The following is an 18312-nucleotide window of genomic DNA, read 5'->3' on the forward strand; positions in this document are numbered from 1 at the left end:
TGCCTCTGTCAAACAGGAAGAAGGGGTGGGGGGGGGGGGTGTAGTCCCAAAAAAGGAGGGGAGGGTGTGAAAAGCCGATCGCGGACCCCCCCCCTCCAGGCGCAGGGACCCTGGCCGGCGGCTGCCTGCCTCTCTTCTTCAGGATGTCCACATCCGAACCCGACACGTCCTCCGAGCACGAAGCAGAGGTAGGGAAGGGGGGGGGGGGGGCGCGAGGCAGGGGGGGCGGGTGACGCTGAGGGGCTTAAGTCGCGTCCTCCTGGCCCGGGGAACAGAGACACCCTCCCCCACACACACTTTGGGGGCCGATCCCTGGAACTTCACGGCTTCCGGTTCCCGGGGTTTTTGTCCCTCTGCGGGGGGGGGGGGGGGGGGTTTGCCTGCGTCTGCTGGCGGTTAAGGGGGAGTGGGCTTTTCGGCAGCCCGTGACCTCTGAAACGGGAGATGGGGGGGGTGGGGGAGGAATTTAGTAACTTCTGCCTGGTTCCGCAGCAGGAATCCCGCACAGGGGCCTTTTAATTTTATTTGTTTACATTTACTGACCAGATAAAGGGGTAACACCTAATCTGGGGGTCTGGGGGGGTGCAGCTGGTTTCATCGTCGCCCTAGCCTGGCTCCGTTACAGCAAATTTCTTGACCCCCTCCCCCCCTTTTGTAGCAGTTCCCGAAGCCTTGTTTCCTTTCCCCGGCCTTGAAACCGTGAAAAAAAAAATGCTCTGACGAAATTCTGTGGGTTTCCTTTTTTCTTAAATCCGGCGTTGACCGTGAAAGCAGCACTGTACAGAGTGAGAGAAGACAAGAGTTAACGCGGGGGTAAGAGGGGGTGCGTTGCACGTTCTCAGTATCGTACAGGGTTTTCCCGCTTCTGCGGTGTAAACGAGCCTTTCCCCCGCCGCCGCCTGCCCCCAGCGAACGGATTCCCTGGATAGCTCTGTTGTACACAACGGCAGAGGAAGAAACAGGCACAGGCTGTGAAATATTACAGGGCCTGAAAGACCGGCTTCCCCATCTTAACGCTGCTTTTCCTTTTTTTGCTTTGTAGAGTGACCCTGGGAGCTGGTCCGTGCTCGAGCAGCTGGGCCTGGACCAGAGCTCGGACTTCTCGGACGCTTGCGTGCAGCAGAAGCTGGACGAGGAGAAGGACAAGATCAAGAGGGAGATCCGCAAGGAGCTGAAGATCAAGGAGGGGGCCGAGAACCTGCGCAAGGCCACCACCGACAAGAAGAACCTGTCCAACGTGGAGAACCTGCTGAAGAGCTCGAACCGGAAGCTGGAGGAGCTGCACCAGCAGCTGCAGGACCTGGACGCCCACATCATGGTGAAGGACCCAGAGGAGCTGCGAGGTAGGCGCTGGAGGCCATGCATGGAATATACTTCTCCTTTTAAACACTATAATGGTAGCACTATAACCTATCCTGTAGCGCTTCAGGTCTAGCCCAGCCCCTTGGCAATGGGTTTTCTGCAGGACAGCGCGGCACCTTCGGGACGTTTCATAACTCCGGGGCCAATGCAGCCCGTGAGAACAGGAGAGGGAGATGGGCCTCCTTCTCAGCCTGTCCCTGCTGCCCCAGGTTGCCTCCCTGCTGTGATCTCCGCAGCACTGCCCCCCCTCCTCCCCCACACAAACTGAGATTGCTTTACAGGAGAAGTGTGTGAGAACTGCGAGCAAGCACAAACTAGGTCCCCGCAGGAAGGGGGAAGGAACACGCGCATTGCCACGCGGGGCTGTCCGGTGTAGATGTGAGGAGCGAGCAGGTGTGGCAGGGCAACAGGAGCGGGAGGGGAGGGAGGAAGCTAGAGAGAGCAGGAAGAGATGGGGGGACACCGACCCTGCGACTGGGAAGGGGCCATTTGTCTTGTGGCTCACTCCCTCGAGGTATCTGAAATGCATTCTCCCCACCCCCCCCCCCCACCACCACCACCGGGACTGTTGGCTCCACTTTTTTTTTTTAGAATAGGCTGATCCAGCCCTGGTTTTACCTGATTGCATGCAGGGACTTGTAGTTCTGGAGCCCCTGTCAACGCCCCTCCCCTGCGTGCGGTGGAATAAAGCCGGAAGTGGGTCGGCTTTCCCTGAAGACCTGGAGCCAGGATCCAGGAGGCCGCAGTCTGAGGTGGACTGTCTGCACGGGCGGGCAGCGTTTGGCGACGTTTTGTGTGTCGGCTGAGCGAGGGGGCCTGGTGGTGTCCGACTTGTCACGCTCAGCATAACTTAACCTGTTTAACCGGGCCCATTGCGGACCTCAGGAGGAGAGGGGGGGGGGGGGGGTGTGGATAACGTCCTAAAAGGTGTTTAATATTCTCCAAAACGCGCAAGCCCCCTAGGTTAGTTTGTTATTTGTGATTAGGAAGGCACCGACGACCGTGTGGATCGCCTATCCGGAGGGCGCTAAAGGTTCCCAGGATGCGTAGGACACCCCTCGGAGCGTTCCTCCGCGGCGGCGGCCGGCTTGACGCCCGCGCCGAGGTGCTGCCGTGATGCTGCCCGAGCCGTCTTTTATCTCGGAGACGCTTTCCATGCCTTCTGCCTCCCCCCCCCCCCCCCCCCCCCCCCCCTCTCTCCAGCCAGGGATGCATTAAGCAGCCGGCGCGCCTCCCGTGAGTTTTAATACACGGCAGAGAACCACTTAACCCGGCAGACTGACGAATCCAGTTAAGGCAGCGAAAGGCCCCGCTAGAGCTCAGCTTCTAATTAGATAAAGCCCGAGCGGACGAGCGACGCGGCATTAAAAAAAAAAAAAAAAAACGCTTTTGAGGTTTTAGCGAAGGCTCCTCGGCGCCTTCCCAAAGGATTTTCAGGCACATCCCGACCCGACCCGATTTTCCTCGGTCCGAGGAGGAGGCCGCAGGGTTGGGAAACCCAGAGTCCTCCACCCCACGCCCACTTTTAAAGCCCCCCCCCTTCCCCCGGCTACCGCGGCGCCAGTCCTCCCCCCGGGGAGGGGGGGGGGGGATTCCCCCTGAGAACTGGGAAGCAAGCGAACCCCCTTGGTGCCAGGCGGGTCGGCGACCCCTACGGTACAGCAGCCAGGGGGGGGGTTCGTCTCCCCCCCCCCCCCCCCCGGTGGCTCTCTCAGCGCCGCCCAGCACGAGCCGGGGCCCAGGAGCCGTACCGGGGGTCTCCTCCCCCACCGGACCCTCCTCACCGCCCCCTGTGATTCCCCCTTGGGATCGTAACGGTTTGGAGGGCGCGACGGATCCCATCTGCCCCCTCAGTAACCGATCGCCGTCCCACGTTCTGCTGCCGAGTTACGGGCGCGCGCGCGCGCGGCGGGGACGGGAACCAGAGCCGTCCCTGGCGTCCACCAGCGTGTGGGGGGTGGGACCTGGCGGTTTCCCCACTTTCAGCTTTCCGGTTCGGCGGGGAAACCGCCCCACTCGGGGGCCCGCGGTATCACGAGGCTTTCGTCCTCCTTCGCCGCTCTTCCCTTCTGATGAAGCAGCCATCCCAGTAGTAGCCCTTGGCGGGGGGTGCGGGGCTGGGGTTAGCGCCCCCCCCCCCCCAGACTGCGGCTTGCCCCCGAACCCATCCATAGGTGTCCCCTGCACCCGGGACCGGCTGCATTGCGTCCCCAAACTCCCGCCGGTCCAGGGACTGGGAATTGTGAGTCCTAGAACTACCCGGATAGAGTCTCTCTCTGACTCACAGGGAAAACATCCTCCTCCCTCTCTCTCTCTCTCTCTCTCTCTCTCCCCCACCCCCCCCCCCCCCCCTCCCGTGCCGCAGCACAAAGGGAGAGACGGGCTCAAAATAGCCCTGGTCTCCTAAGGCTCCCCAGATGCAGCTTGTACAAAAGAAACGCTAAAACTGGAACATCCCGTCCGAGGGCTGGGCCCAGGCATTTATCTTCTCCTTTCCAAGAGCATCGCCTCTCTCGTCTCAAGAGTCCCTGCCCTATTGCTCAGCAGCTGAGCCCCGCTTGCCCGAGGGGCTGAAACCCAGGCGGGAAGCGGTCCCGTGTTCCCGAGCAAGCCTCGGGCCTTTCCCCCTGTGCCCCTCTTTCACCAGAGAGAGAGGAGGTTGTCCCCGAGCCTCCCCCCCCCCAGTGCTCGGCAGGGTCCTTCTCTCCCCCCGCCTCTGTCCTTGGAGCACGCGTGAGGCCTTGGTCTTTGCCGCAGGCAGACTTTGCCCAAACCAGCAGTGAGTGTTGGTGGGAGAAGTGGGATTTGATCCAGGCTTCCCAGTCCCGTTGCTTTAACCACCAGGCTACCTTTTCTCTTAAGGCAGTAGGGAAACTCTTTCTCCTAGCAAGACATTGTGCAGGTCTCACAGAAAGGAGGTGGGGGGGGGGGAGGGAGGTGTCCAGTGGAAGAGCCCAAAGTTGGGCTTTCTCCCAGCAACAATTCGGGTCATGATTAGGCCGCTGAGTGAGTACAGAGAGCATGAGTATTTTTATTTTATTTTCATTTTTGCTGATCCTGAGATTTTATTCCTGGGATCCATTCTCGGAGCATGCACGGAGTAAACTGGCCTGGACGTCTTTTTCCCGTCTGTGAGCCCCTCCCGTGGCCCCTGCGTACTGCTGTCAAGCTGCGGTAGTGGGGGGGGGGGGACAGGCTGAGAAATGCCTCCCCCCCCCCCCCCCGTTGGGGTCCAAACAAAAGACTTTCACTCCCTTAGGGCTATGAACCGAAGTCAACACACAATACAGGGGTAACTGCGTGCTAAGGACATGAGCGAGCCCAGGTCCTACATTGCAGATCCAAAAGCCCCCGTAATAGGCAGGGTGACTGCAATACATGCAAAAATAGCGCCAGGGCCGGAAGGCACGTGGTGCGAAATGGAAAAATATTGCCCCTGAAATAGTTATTTGGGGGGTGGGGGGGAGGAGCGTAATTGAGTTTCTCCTTTTCATGTCCTCGTTTAATTTTGGTCAGCTGCTTTTTTACCTTTCTTGGCGGTAACTTTGGAAGGGTGAAGTCGAAACGTGGGACATGGTCCCCTGGGTTCTTGCTGCCCCGCCCGGGCCCCGTCGCGCAATCAGCTTCCACCTCGGACAGCATAACGTGAACGCGCGCAAAAAAAAGCTGGATTAAAAAGAAAGGCTTCTGTTATCTTCTGGAAGTTTGTGAAATTGGCCTTGATCCAACCTACTAGGTTTCAGGATCCGTATTTAAAAAAAAAGCAGAGTTCTTTCCCCCCAAAGTCACCAACTGAGCTGAAATCCATAAGCCCGCTGCCCATTATCAGATGTGTCGGACGTTCTCTGGCCACTCTCAGCCCCCACTTCATGGACTGGTGTTCCCCCCCACTTCTCTGGGTATTGCAGAGGTCCAGTGACCCTGTTGCTGTCTGCGTCTGAGACCGTACGCGTATCGCTGCTCCATTTTTTGCCATCCTAATTAAGTTACTGGAACCAGCCCCACCATCCTGTCCCTACCTCTGAAAATTACGAAGGTATCGATGCTCCCCCTCTTACGTTGCCTCTCCTGTTATAACAACGTTCGTTTATGTGACTGCGGGCTGTTAATATGATCCCGGGCCTCTCTAGAACTGTGAATGTAAGGCATTAAGACTGCCGTAAATCGCTTTGAACTCTTTGGCTGGAAAAGCGTGAAACAAACCAACAGGGGAGGGGGATGCGGGAAGGAGAAAGGGAGCCATTTTTAAACAGCCTTGGAGTCTGTAGGCCCCAGCGACCCAGTACTCCGCTCTCCCAGCGCCCATGCCCGCGCGCTGTCCTGCGTCGGGAGGAATCTGTAAATCCCTTTTGACCCGGCGTTTACAGCCTTCCCCCCCCCTCATTTCCGGAACCCGTCCTCTGTTTTTTTTTTTTTCCTTTCAGATGCGCCTCAGTCCCCGGGAAGTCTCAGCCGATCTGCGGCGAACAAGAACAGGATTGCGGGGCTGGAGAAGCAGTTGAACATTGAGCTGAAGGTCAAGCAGGGAGCAGAGAACATGATACAGATCTACTCGAATGGATCCACTAAAGTAAGGAAAGACCCTCCTTCCTCCCCCACCCTCGTTTTCCCGTAGCCCTCTCTCACCTGTTTTCTGCCTGCCGCGCATCTTGACCTCCCTGCCATACGCTTGTATCTCTTTTCATCTTCTCGTACGTGAAACCGCATCTTGGGTTTATCCTGTGCGATCCTATGGCATCTACGGTACCGGGCCTTGAGAGAAGGGCCCCAAGATGAGTTAAAATTCAAAGCCTGGATCTTCCAGATCTCCGCCTAGCAGGAACGTGGATTTCCCAAGTGTGTGGCGTATTAAAGATCCTCCCTTTTCTGTGATATTAACGAGGGTTTGTATATTTATCTTACATCACAATGGAATACCATTGGGCTTTATGATTTAATGCAAGAGCCCCTCTTTATAATCTGTGGGGGCTTGCGTAGCAGTACTGTAACCGGCATTCAGCTCAAGGACTTGGTTGTCTCCCAACTTGTGAGAAACATTGCAGCCACCTCCTTAGGTGCATAATCTGGAAGCTATGAGGCTGATATTCAAAAGATCTAGATCTGGCAAATGGACATTTTTTCCCCAACTACCCAAAAGTAGATGCTTAGAAAGTGGGTGGGGCCAGAGGAGGGATCAGGTCAGAGAACAAATTTGAGGGCTCAGCGCAGATTTCCAGTGCTAGGTACCTAAATTTAGGAGAAATAAATAGCGGTCCGAAATTTAGGGGCTCTGCGTTTTTTATGAATATCATCCTCGATTCGAATAGCGTGAAACTCTACATTTTGGAGGCATCCAAGACCTCTAGGTGCATGATACCAAGTTAACTTCTTAATGTCAATAACTTCTTAATCTAAATAATTTTTAAAAAAAAACCAACGAGCACCTCATGGTTGAGTGCATTTTTACTCGTGTAGACAACAATTTCATTCAAGAAAAGCGCACACCAGAGTCGGGAAGTCACAGCCTCCAGACCCTGAGGGGAAAAGGAGATCGGGTTTGCAGACTGGGTAATGGAGAAAAAGGGCCTGCTGGTCAGTCTCCTGTATTTGGTGTGGCCGTTGGGGAACCTCCGCAATAGGGCATTCCCTTCCTGGGGCATGGGGGTCAGGAAGGATTTGAACCGGTTCAGCCCTGGAGCTGTATCAGCATCTGATGAGGGTATGCTCCCCGGTCACCAATTGAGCAGGATTGTCCTTTGGTTGCCGTGGCAGGTCTTCTTCAATATCAACGTCAAGATCGATGTAGGTGCCGCCACGGCCATGCCAGTCAGAAACGGCCGCGCCGACAACACGACACTCCGGCCCCAGCTGACGATATTGTATTTTCAACTTGTTTCTTGTTTCCCTTTATTCGGCTTGCTAGGACCGGAAGCTTCTGCAGACGGCTCAGCAGATGCTTCAGGACAGTAAGACCAAGATCGACATCATCCGGATGCAGATCCGCAAGGCCATGCAGGCAGACGAGGTGCACCTGGAGATCGAGGACGGGCAAGGTGAGAGAAGGGGAGGGGACCGGCCCCCTGCCCGGCCGCGGCCGCACAAGGTTTTCTGATCGCTGACGCAGCAAGCGGGGAGGGCGATAAAACACCGGGGGTGTCGAAGACTTTCTACGAGATTAGATAATGGAATTACTTCTTCTGGCTTTGAAGCCAGAAAGGGATTTTTGGTTTTTACAGGCTGTGGGGGCCACCCCTGTCTCGGAGAAGCCACGCGAGGGGCAGAAGTGGGCGCGGCCGAGCCTTCCTGGGAGTCTCTCTCAGCCTCCCAGCAGACCAGATCTCGGCGTGTGCTCTGGGTCTCTCTCCTCTGTCTTTGTTTCGTGTTTGGGTTTGTTTTTTGGCCCTGGTTGCGTACGTCGCCATTCCTGGAAACATTATCTGGAAGAGACGCATTCCTAAGCGAGAACCTCATTTCCTGAAACGGGGAAATAGTTTGGAGTAGATACGGTTGACTTGTAACAGGGTTAGGCAGGACACTCGTGTTTTCTTTTGATTTTTCTCTCTTCAGAAATGGATGTTTTTTGTTTTTTTTTCCCTCCGTTTGTGGCTGTGATGGGCTCCGTGTTCCCTGGGCTTATCTATAGTTCACAGCTGGGGTAGACTCTGGATTTCTCTCTGTGAGCTGCCAGGATTGGTAAAAACCTAGGAACCCAGGCTCCAATCCCACTCCTCTTGCCTACCGCCCTTTCGAATGTAAAATTGCCTCACGAGCACACAATCTCTGTTGTAGGGAGCTGTGCAAACTAAGGCAGTGAATCGGTGTAATCAGCCACTGGTAAACAGGGGGCAGGTGTAGATGAGACCGGGGAGGTTTTGCTCTTGGCGGTTGGCTCGGGTTTTCTCTCCTGGAGCCTCATAACGGCCAGCGCCTCGAGACACCCAAGGCTTAGGGCCAGTGCTAGCCTTTTGCACTCGGAGCTAGAGAAATCCGCCGCCTGGCTCCAGGACCCTGCCCAGCCCACGGGTGCCCGGGTTCCAGAGGTATCCGAAGCCTTTGAAATCTAGAAGGGGGGGGGGGGGCGTTGGGAACGAGGGTGCCCAGGTGCCCCGAGATGCACGGACCTAGAGAGAGACGCAGCGGTCTCCAGAAGCGGAGGCGAGCAGAGAGATTGGACAGAATACCACACCGTCAGCAGCCGGGAAAGCTGCATCCTCGGGGCTTCAATACGGGATTAAAATTTGATCAGGAGCTAAGTGGGGCCTGCAGGTCTCCGGGGACGGAAGGTCCTGACAGAGGCAGTCTCTGCTTGCTTTTCCTGCCAAATGTGGCCGCCTCGGTTCTCCTCACGGCCCAAGGACACATTGCAGCCCTGCGTCCGGGGGGGGGGGGGGGGGGGGAGGGGATTTTAATTCTGTTTGCTGGTCCTGGGCAGGAGTTTTTAAGATTTGTTCTTGCACGCAGTGCTACGGCGCTGCACGAACCAAAGGCCGGAAGAGTTGTTCGTTCGGGGCTGGGGGGGTTGGACTGTGACATTCACGCCCTTCTCAGAAAGCGCCGTGTCCTCCCTGCCCCGTCGAGGAAAAACTCGGCAAGCTGCCGTCAGAATTGGTGGCCGCCCAGGCAGAAAACGAACGTATGACTGGTCGGGGGGGGGGGGGGGGGGGTGGGAGAGGTAGGGGTAAGCGAGGCGCAGTGGTCAGAGCACCGAACCGCGACAGCGGGAGTTCCAATCCCCAGCCACGCCACTCAGGTTACGGCCCTGACCTTCCCCATTGTAAACCCGCTCGGGGCAAGGGTTTCCTAGCCATGCAATTGCTGTGGTAGCCGCGGTGCCGTTTTCCCTCTCGACGTGCGCGTGGTGAAGTGAAAAAAACAAAACAAAACACGTTTAGGTATCTGTCATGCAGGTATTTTTTTTTGGGTGGGGGGGGGGGGGGGTGAATATCTGTTTATCCTGTGGCTCTCCAGGCCCCTGGGTTATGCTCCGCGTTACTTACGGGTATAGCCCGTGGTGGGTTAGAAGGGTTTGGGGGGGGGGTGTCCAAGCCTAGAGGGGATTCCATTCAGGATCGGATTGGGGGCGCACGGTGTTTACATAAATGATGTAGCGAGAGCGAGGAGTAAGGGGAGCCCGACGCACTCTTCACCCGTCTCTGAGCACAGCGAGGCCCACGTGCAGAGGGCTCTGTCCGGACAGCCGGCAGGATTTGAATTTCCCGCCCTGCCGACTTGCCAGTTTTTTAATCAGGATAAGTTTTTTTTTTGTTTTTTTTTTTTAAGCCGGGTAAAACGTCCCCAGATACATGGGAGAGGTATCCAGGTAAATCATCTGGCTAAGTCTGCTCCTGAAAGTACCCGCTCCCTACCTCTGCGGTTTGTTTTAGCTTTGAATCGCAATGGACGATCAAGTTTAACGGCTGCTGCATTCGCGGGTTGAGCTAGGGTTCCCCCACCCCCAGGCGTACGGGGATGGTCGGCACGCGCGCGTGTCTCTCGTTTTGGCTATCCTGGGCTTTGGGGGTTATTTTTGCAAGTGGATTTAATTTAAAAAAACAAAAAAAAAAAACCCAGACAATTTCCTCTCCAATCCATACCTAACGAAGAAGAAGAAGGAAGACGTTAGGGGTTCGTGTGACCCCGACCCCTCTCCCACCCCAGATCTTCTCGTTCTGTGTTTAAAATGCACCTGGCTGTGGGGTTTTTTTTTCCAGCCCCAAAGTCATTTCTCCTCTATCCGAGCTGGGAGAATCATGTGACCCGACTCCCAGATAGGGCTGGGTGGGAAACCGCTAATTTTATGAGTGTGTAATTAATAACTTGTTCTCTGGCGCACACACACACCCCCACACACACACACCCCCACCCCCCCTTGAATGGGGAGCTCTGATCAGTTTAATTGGCTTAATAGAGGGTTAGGCTCAGAGCACTCAGGGAAGCCATTAACGCTGTCTCCTAATTACTGCGAGTGGGTGGGTGGGTGGGAGGCGGCGGTACCACCGACTCCATCAATAGCAGGAGAGTGCGTGTGTGTGTGTGTGTGTGCGTGTGTGTGCGCGTGTAACCCTTGGAGGATCTCAGGCGACACCGAGAGCTGCGGCCCTGGTGCCTTTTTCTGTCATGCACGGAGATCGTAGACCAGAAACGGGACCATGGGCCGGTCCGGCATCTTTCTCTCTCTCTCTCTTCCCCTTTTCCAAAGGGCTTTTCTTGCTCGTGCGGCCTTGTGAGAAGCCGATACGGACGGGCGGGGGGGGGGGGGGGGGGGGGGGCGTTCGGACGACGGAAAGAGTCGTCCACAGCCTCGAAGGAAACGTCCTGCGGCACGGAGATGGCGACACGCTGCCAGGAAGGCCAGCGACGGGCCTTTCACACCCCCCCCCCCCCCAGAGTTCGCGGCGGAGAGCGCGGGTGCGGAAGGGGGCGACGGGAGGAGAGAGGAAGGAACAGAACGAACGGATAAAGACGAGCCCAAGCCAAGAAACACAGGATCGGGCAGGGAGAGAGAGAGAGAGAGAAAGTGGAGGGAATGAGCGAGAGCGCCGAGGGCCGGCAGTAACGTAGACGCTCCCGGCGAGCCCTATCAACGGAAAGAGAGAAAAAACCCGGAGACGATCTTAGCGAGCCGGGAACGGAGATGCCCTGCGTGCGGCGGCTCCAACCAATCCCTCCAACACCAGCGGTCCTAAGAGCCACGTCTGGGGGGGGGGGGGAGGGGGGAGGCAGCCAGCCTGGAAGCGGAAAACGCAGCCGGCGAATCCCCCCCCACTTTTATGAGCTGCTCCCGCACCGAATCGTGAGGCGCCAGCAGTAACGGGGCTGCTAGCCCAAGCCACGAAGGCTGGGCTGGTGGGGGAAGACACTCGCCAAGCCTGGACCCGGGAACCCGGGCAGCTCCGAGAGTTAGGAGCGCCGTCGCCGAGGTCACTCGTAACGCCCAACGCCGCCTCCCCATGGCGTCCCTAGGGGGAAGCTGAAGGCTTCTCTCTTTCACCGTCCCCCTCCAGACAGCACAACAGGAGCCCTCGGGTGCAGCCCGATCGAAATCAGAGATGGAGGGGCGTTAAATATGGCGCCCCCCCCCCCTTAGAGCCCGCTGTTCACTTCCTCCCTGAGCGTTCAGTGCGGCATGCGAGCGGCGTGCAGGGTCGGTGCCAGTGGTGAATACTTGTGTAAGAGAGTGATTGGGGGGGGGGGGGGGGAAGGGGCACGGATGGGAGAAACTCGGAGAAGAGGAGGAGAGTGAGCCGACGCGCGGATGGCACTGTCGTCGTCCCCCCCTCGTCCCCCCCCCCCCCCCCGAATCACACCCTTCCACCCTTGTGTTTCCAGGTCCCCTTCCAAATAACCTTCCCCCCCCCCCCCCCCCGAAGCTTTAAAAACCACACGGGCCAGGTACCCCACCCCCCGTTAGCCCCCTTTCCCCCCCCCACCCCGACGGGGCGGTGTATCCGTTTCACGGGTCGGCGGGCCGGCGGCGGCAGAGAGCTCGGGGCTGGCCTGTCAGGCAGTCCCCCCCCCCCCCCCCCCCGGCAGCGGCCTCCCGACCTCCGGTAGAATCTGTCCCCGGTCCCTGCATGTCGGCGTCAGGATGGCGAGGGGGCGCCGGGGGGGGGGGGGGGAGAGTAATGCAGGCGGGCGGGCTCCTCGCCGGGATGCCACGTGCGGAGGAGGATGGGGTGGGGGGGGGGGGGGGGAGGCTTTCCCCGCTGACGAGACGTGCGTTTTCTTTTTCTTCCTTTCGAAGGCAACACGGACCTCAGCCACGTGGAGCTGCGCATCGAGGAGCTGAGGCACCACTTCCGGGTGGAGCACGCCGTGTCGGAAGGGGCCAAGAACGTCCTGCGCCTGCTGGGCTCGGCCAAGGTGCCGGACAGGAAGGCCATCGTGGAGGTAACCGTCCCCCGTCCCCCCCGAGACGGCTCAGGATAAGTGGGACGGGCCATGGGAGGGGTGCGTAAGAGCCGATGGTGCGGATTCGATATTCTCCGCTTGACCTTTCCGGTCGGCCTCTCTCTCTCTCGCGCGCGCGCGCGCGCGCCCTGGCGGGGAAGGAAGCCGGGGTGTGTGTGCTGGGCCACCATTTCAAATCTCCCGAATTCACCGCTAGCGCGCTTCCCTGGTACCCGCGTCCGTCGTGCCCCCCAAGAGCGCAGCTACCTGGAGCTCGCACGTACGGACAGACGCAGAGCTGTGCCTTAAAAGCCTTTTTAAAATCGGGCTGGCCTCCCAATACGTGAGTTCAGCCTCAGCGCGCTGGTTTTCTGTGGCCCCGGGGGGGTACTGGAAGTATCTCGGTTGCGTCCAGCGAGCACCTTAACTTGAGAGAAAGTCGGTGATCCTGCCGGTGCCCTCCGGTGGGCTCCTCCCCGGCCGGCTTGCACAATAAAGCTGGTCGCAGCAGGGAGCTAAACTTTTTTATTTTTTTTCTTTTGTCCCCGCTCTCCTGCAGGCGCAGACCAGGCTGAGCGAATCCAGCCAGAAGTTAGATCTCCTGAAACATTCCCTGGAGCAGAGGGTGAGCGAGTTGCCCGAGGACCACCCCAAAGGCTGCATCATCAAGGAGGAGCTGATCATGGCCACCTCGTCTGCCTTCAGCACCCGGAACAGCACCGCCTACCAGCAGAACCAGTATAACACGCTGTCCAAGCCCTCGCCTTTAACAGGTAACAGAGTATGTTACAAGAGCCAAACGCTGGTGGATCTTTGCATGCATGTCAATGGCACTGTACTCGTGAAGCTGTGCGTGCATGGTAGTGGTGCTGTGAGTCTGTGCGTGCATGCTATTAGTGCCGTACTCGTGAATCTGTGCGTGCATGTTATTAGTGCTGTACAATTGAATCTGTGCATGCATGTTATTAGTGCTGTACTCATGAATCTGTGAGTGCATGGTAGTGGTGCTGTGAGTCTGTGAGTGCATGGTAGTGGTGCTGTGAATCTGTGCGTGCATGGTATTAGTGCTGTACTCATGAATCTGTGAGTGCATGGTAGTGGTGCTGTGAATCTGTGAGTGCATGCTATTAGTGCTGTACTCGTGAAGCTGTGCGTGCATGGTAGTGGTGCTGTGAATCTGTGAGTGCATGGTAGTGGTGCTGTGAATCTGTGAGTGCATGGTATTAGTGCTGTACTCGTGAAGCTGTGAGTGCATGGTAGTGGTGCTGTGAATCTGTGCGTGCATGCTATTAGTGCTGTACTCATGAATCTGTGAGTGCATGGTAGTGGTGCTGTACAATTGAATCTGTGCGTGCATGTTATTAGTGCTGTACTTGTGAAGCTGTGCGTACATGGTAGTGGTGCTGTGAATCTGTGAGTGCATGCTATTAGTGCCGTACTCGTGAAGCTGTGAGTGCATGGTAGTGGTGCTGTGAGTCTGTGAGTGCATGATATTGGTGCTGTACTCGTGAAGCTGTGCGTGCATGTTATTAGTGCTGTACAATTGAATCTGTGCGTGCATGTTATTAGTGCTGTACTCGTTAAGCTGTGCGTGCATGGTAGTGGTGCTGTGAATCTGTGAGTGCATGCTATTAGTGCCGTACTCGTGAAGCTGTGAGTGCATGGTAGTGGTGCTGTGAGTCTGTGAGTGCATGATATTGGTGCTGTACTCGTGAAGCTGTGCGTGCATGTTATTAGTGCTGTACAATTGAATCTGTGCGTGCATGTTATTAGTGCTGTACTGTTAAGCTGTGCGTACATGGTAGTGGTGCTGTGAATCTGTGAGTGCATGCTATTAGTGCCGTACTCGTGAAGCTGTGAGTGCATGGTAGTGGTGCTGTACTCATGAATCTGTGCGTGCATGGTAGTGGTGCTGTGAATCTGTGCGTGCATGGTAGTGGTGCTGTGAATCTGTGAGTGCATGGTATTAGTGCTGTACTCATGAATCTGTGAGTGCATGGTAGTGGTGCTGTGAGTCTGTGAGTGCATGCTATTAGTGCTGTACAATTGAATCTGTGCGTGCATGGTAGTGGTGCTGTGAATCTGTGAGTGCATGGTATTAGTGCTGTACTCATGAATCTGTGAGTGCATGGTAGTGGTGCTGTGAATCTGTGAGTGCATGCTATTAGTGCTGTACTCGTGAAGCTGTGCGTGCATGGTAGTGGTGCTGTGAATCTGTGAGTGCATGGTAGTGGTGCTGTGAATCTGTGAGTGCATGGTATTAGTGCTGTACTCGTGAAGCTGTGAGTGCATGGTAGTGGTGCTGTGAATCTGTGCGTGCATGCTATTAGTGCTGTACTCATGAATCTGTGAGTGCATGGTAGTGGTGCTGTGAATCTGTGAGTGCATGGTATTAGTGCTGTACTCGTGAAGCTGTGCGTACATGGTAGTGGTGCTGTGAATCTGTGCGTGCATGTTATTGGTGCTGTGAATCTGTGCGTGCATGCTATTAGTGCTCTACAATTGAATCTGTGCGTGCATGGTAGTGGTGCCGTATTCGTGAATCTGTGTGTTCATGTTAATGGCGCTGTATTCATGAATCTGTGAGTGCATGCTATTACTGCCGTACTCGTGAATCTGTGAGTGCATGGTAGTGGTGCTGTGAATCTGTGAGTGCATGGTAGTGGTGCTGTGAATCTGTGAGTGCATGCTATTAGTGCCGTACTCGTGAATCTGTGAGTGCATGGTAGTGGTGCTGTGAATCTGTGAGTGCATGCTATTAGTGCTGTACTCATGAATCTGTGAGTGCATGGTAGTGGTGCTGTGAATCTGTGAGCGCATGCTATTAGTGCTCTACAATTGAATCTGTGCGTGCATGGTAGTGGTGCCGTATTCGTGAATCTGTGTGTTCATGTTAATGGCGCTGTATTCATGAATCTGTGAGTGCATGCTATTACTGCCGTACTCGTGAATCTGTGAGTGCATGGTAGTGGTGCTGTGAATCTGTGAGTGCATGCTATTAGTGCTGTACTCATGAATCTGTGAGTGCATGGTAGTGGTGCTGTGAATCTGTGCGTGCATGCTATTAGTGCTGTACTCATGAATCTGTGATTGCATGGTAGTGGTGCTGTGAATCTGTGAGTGCATGCTATTAGTGCTGTACTCGTGAAGCTGTGCGTACATGGTAGTGGTGCTGTGAATCTGTGCGTGCATGTTATTGGTGCTGTGAATCTGTGCGTGCATGCTATTAGTGCTCTACAATTGAATCTGTGCGTGCATGGTAGTGGTGCCGTATTCGTGAATCTGTGTGTTCATGTTAATGGCGCTGTATTCATGAATCTGTGAGTGCATGCTATTAGTGCCGTACTCGTGAATCTGTGAGTGCATGGTAGTGGCGCCGTACTCGTGAATCTGTGCGTGCATGTTAATGGCGCCGTACTCGTGAATCTGTGAGTGCATGGTAGTGGTGCCGTACTCGTGAATCTGTGAGTGCATGGTAGTGGTGCTGTATTCATGAATCTGTGAATGCATGCTATTAGTGCCGTACTCGTGAATCTGTGAGTGCATGGTAGTGGCGCCGTACTCGTGAATCTGTGCATGCATGGTAGTGGTGCTGTATTCATGAATCTGTGAATGCATGCTATTAGTGCCGTACTCGTGAATCTGTGAGTGCATGGTAGTGGCGCCGTACTCGTGAATCTGTGCGTGCATGTTAATGGCGCCGTACTCGTGAATCTGTGAGTGCATGGTAGTGGTGCTGTATTCATGAATCTGTGAATGCATGCTATTAGTGCCGTACTCGTGAATCTGTGAGTGCATGGTAGTGGCGCCGTACTCGTGAATCTGTGAATGCATGCTATTAGTGCAGTACTCGTGAATCTGTGCGTGCATGTTAATGGCGCCGTACTCGTGAATCTGTGAGTGCATGGTAGTGGTGCTGTATTCATGAATCTGTGAGTGCATGCTATTAGTGCAGTACTCGTGAATCTGTGAGTGCATGGTAGTGGCGCCGTACTCGTGAATCTGTGAGTGCATGGTAGTGGTGCTGTATTCATGAATCTGTGAATGCATGCTATTAGTGCCGTACTCGTGAATCTGTATGTGCATGGTAGTGGCGCCGTACTCGTGAATCTGTGAGTGCATGGTAGTGGTGCTGTATTCATGAATCTGTGAATGCATGCTATTAGTGCCATACTCGTGAATCTGTATGTGCATGGTAGTGGCGCCGTACTCGTGAATCTGTGAGTGCATGGTAGTGGTGCTGTATTCATGAATCTGTGCGTGCATGTTATTGGTGCTGTGAATTTGTGAGCGCATGCTATTAGTGCCGTACTCGTGAATCTGTATGTGCATGTTAGTGGCGCCGTACTCGTGAATCTGTGAGTGCATGGTAGTGGCGCCATACTCGTGGATCTGTGAGTGCATGGTTTTAGTGCCATGCTCGTGAATCTGAGAGGGCCACTGTAGAGCCAATGCGCTGGTGAATCTGCGCATGCAGAGTGAACACAAGCTGTCCCTTCGCTTCTCTTCCAGGCATGCTGGAGGTGAGGCTGCTGGGCTGCAGCGGCTTGCTGGACTCTGTGCCCGGTCGGACACGGGGCACTGTCGTCTCCCTTCCATGTAACAGTCCTGGCGAGGGCAGGACCTCTTTCATGGGCCGGAGCGGCAGAGGACTGTACAACCGCAGCGGCAGCGTAAGCGGCAGGAGCTCCATGAAGACCGAGGACGTGTCCAGTTGAGTATCCTGCGCCTTTCCAGCCAGTTTCCTGGCTTTTTCATTCTTTGAGACGGCCTCGATGCGGTTGTATTTTTGTGCGTGCGCTCAAATCCGGTCAAATAGCCCCGAAATCTGCGGATAGATCCCGTGGAAACGTCACTGCGAGTCTTGTCACGCTCTAGCTGGGATTCTGCCTCCTCCTGCCGCGGTAAGGCCGGGTCCGCAGACACACTGGTGGGACTCGGAGGTGTCCCTCCTGGGCGTAGTGACGGCTCGCTATATATAGCCGCTGTTTGTTCAGCTATAATTATTGCTTTGTCAGGCCTCTTTCATCTTCAGGAGGTGGAGCTGTCTCCCAGCCTTGCCGCTTCTCTGAACTGAGATGGGAAATACAGGGGGGGGGGGGGGGGGCATCACGAATCCAGTATTCCAGGCCCACCAGGCACATCTCGGTTCAGGGAACGGTCACGAGATGCGTTGGCCAACTTTGGCCTGGCCTCCTCCTCCTCAGCCCTGCAAGTAAGCGTTGTGCGTCTCTTCTCCCTTGGCAGGCGAGGTCAGCGCTGTGCTGAAGGTGGACAACGCCGTGGTGGGGCAGACGGCCTGGAAACCCATCAGCCTCCAGGCCTGGAACCAGACGTTCTCGCTGGAACTGGAGAGGGTGCGTAAAAAAAAAAAAGGGGAAGAGCCAGGGAGGGGACATTGCTCTCAATCTACAGAGCCCCCCCCCCCCCCCCCCCCCAGGGCAAAAATAAGTCCCGAGTGAAAATTGGGAGGGAAGGGTAGGGCCAGGCCCCTCTCGCCCTCTGCCGTAGTCACTGGCTCTGTTACTGCAGAGGACGACACAGGCCTGCAGCCCCCCCCCCCAGCAGAAAGAATCCTGCGTTGGGGAAACCCGAGGTCCTCATCTGGGGGAGATAAAGACCTAGCTCGGTTTTCCAGAGCCGGGTCGGCAACGGGGGGGGTGGTGGTAAAAAGCCGCCACAGGCAAGTAGCCAAAACGACCTCCTTGCCGTGCGCCTGCAAGACCTCGGGAACTGACGGATGACGTCAAACAGAGCGACCTGTTTCCTGGGGGTGAGGGGGAAGGGCTGTTGCTGCTGTGTTACCTTGGTTTATCTTCCCTCTCACCACCTGCTCTTCCCCCCCCCACATCTTCCTTTCCCAGGCTCGGGAGCTGGAGATCTCCGTGTACTGGCGGGACTATCGCTGCCTGTGCGCCTTAAAGTACCTGAAGCTGGAGGACTTCCTGGACAACCAGAGGCACGAGATCCACCTGGACCTGGAGCCTCAGGGCTCCCTGCTTTCTGAGGTTCATAGAGATGGCAGCTGCCTGTGGGGGAGGGGGGTGGCAGGGTCCAGCCTGTCCTCTGGAGGGGGGGTGC

The 18312-nt window shown here is 56.0% G+C and overlaps 1 protein-coding gene across 1 annotated transcript in view; it reads left to right on the forward strand.

Annotated features, from left to right (window-relative positions):
• Window positions 1–18312, forward strand: part of LOC115080393 (serine/threonine-protein kinase N1-like) — a 60271-nt gene that overhangs the window by 41672 nt on the left and 287 nt on the right. The window contains exons 3-10 of the mRNA XM_029584536.1: window positions 1043–1343; window positions 5787–5932; window positions 7265–7394; window positions 12086–12231; window positions 12791–13004; window positions 16744–16944; window positions 17479–17588; window positions 18096–18262. Coding sequence (XP_029440396.1) covers window positions 1043–1343; window positions 5787–5932; window positions 7265–7394; window positions 12086–12231; window positions 12791–13004; window positions 16744–16944; window positions 17479–17588; window positions 18096–18262 — 1415 coding nt within the window. The remainder of the gene's footprint in view (window positions 1–1042; window positions 1344–5786; window positions 5933–7264; window positions 7395–12085; window positions 12232–12790; window positions 13005–16743; window positions 16945–17478; window positions 17589–18095; window positions 18263–18312) is intronic.

This window comes from Rhinatrema bivittatum, chromosome 19 (genome assembly GCF_901001135.1).
Source record: "Rhinatrema bivittatum chromosome 19, aRhiBiv1.1, whole genome shotgun sequence".
Lineage (NCBI taxonomy): Eukaryota > Metazoa > Chordata > Amphibia > Gymnophiona > Rhinatrematidae > Rhinatrema > Rhinatrema bivittatum.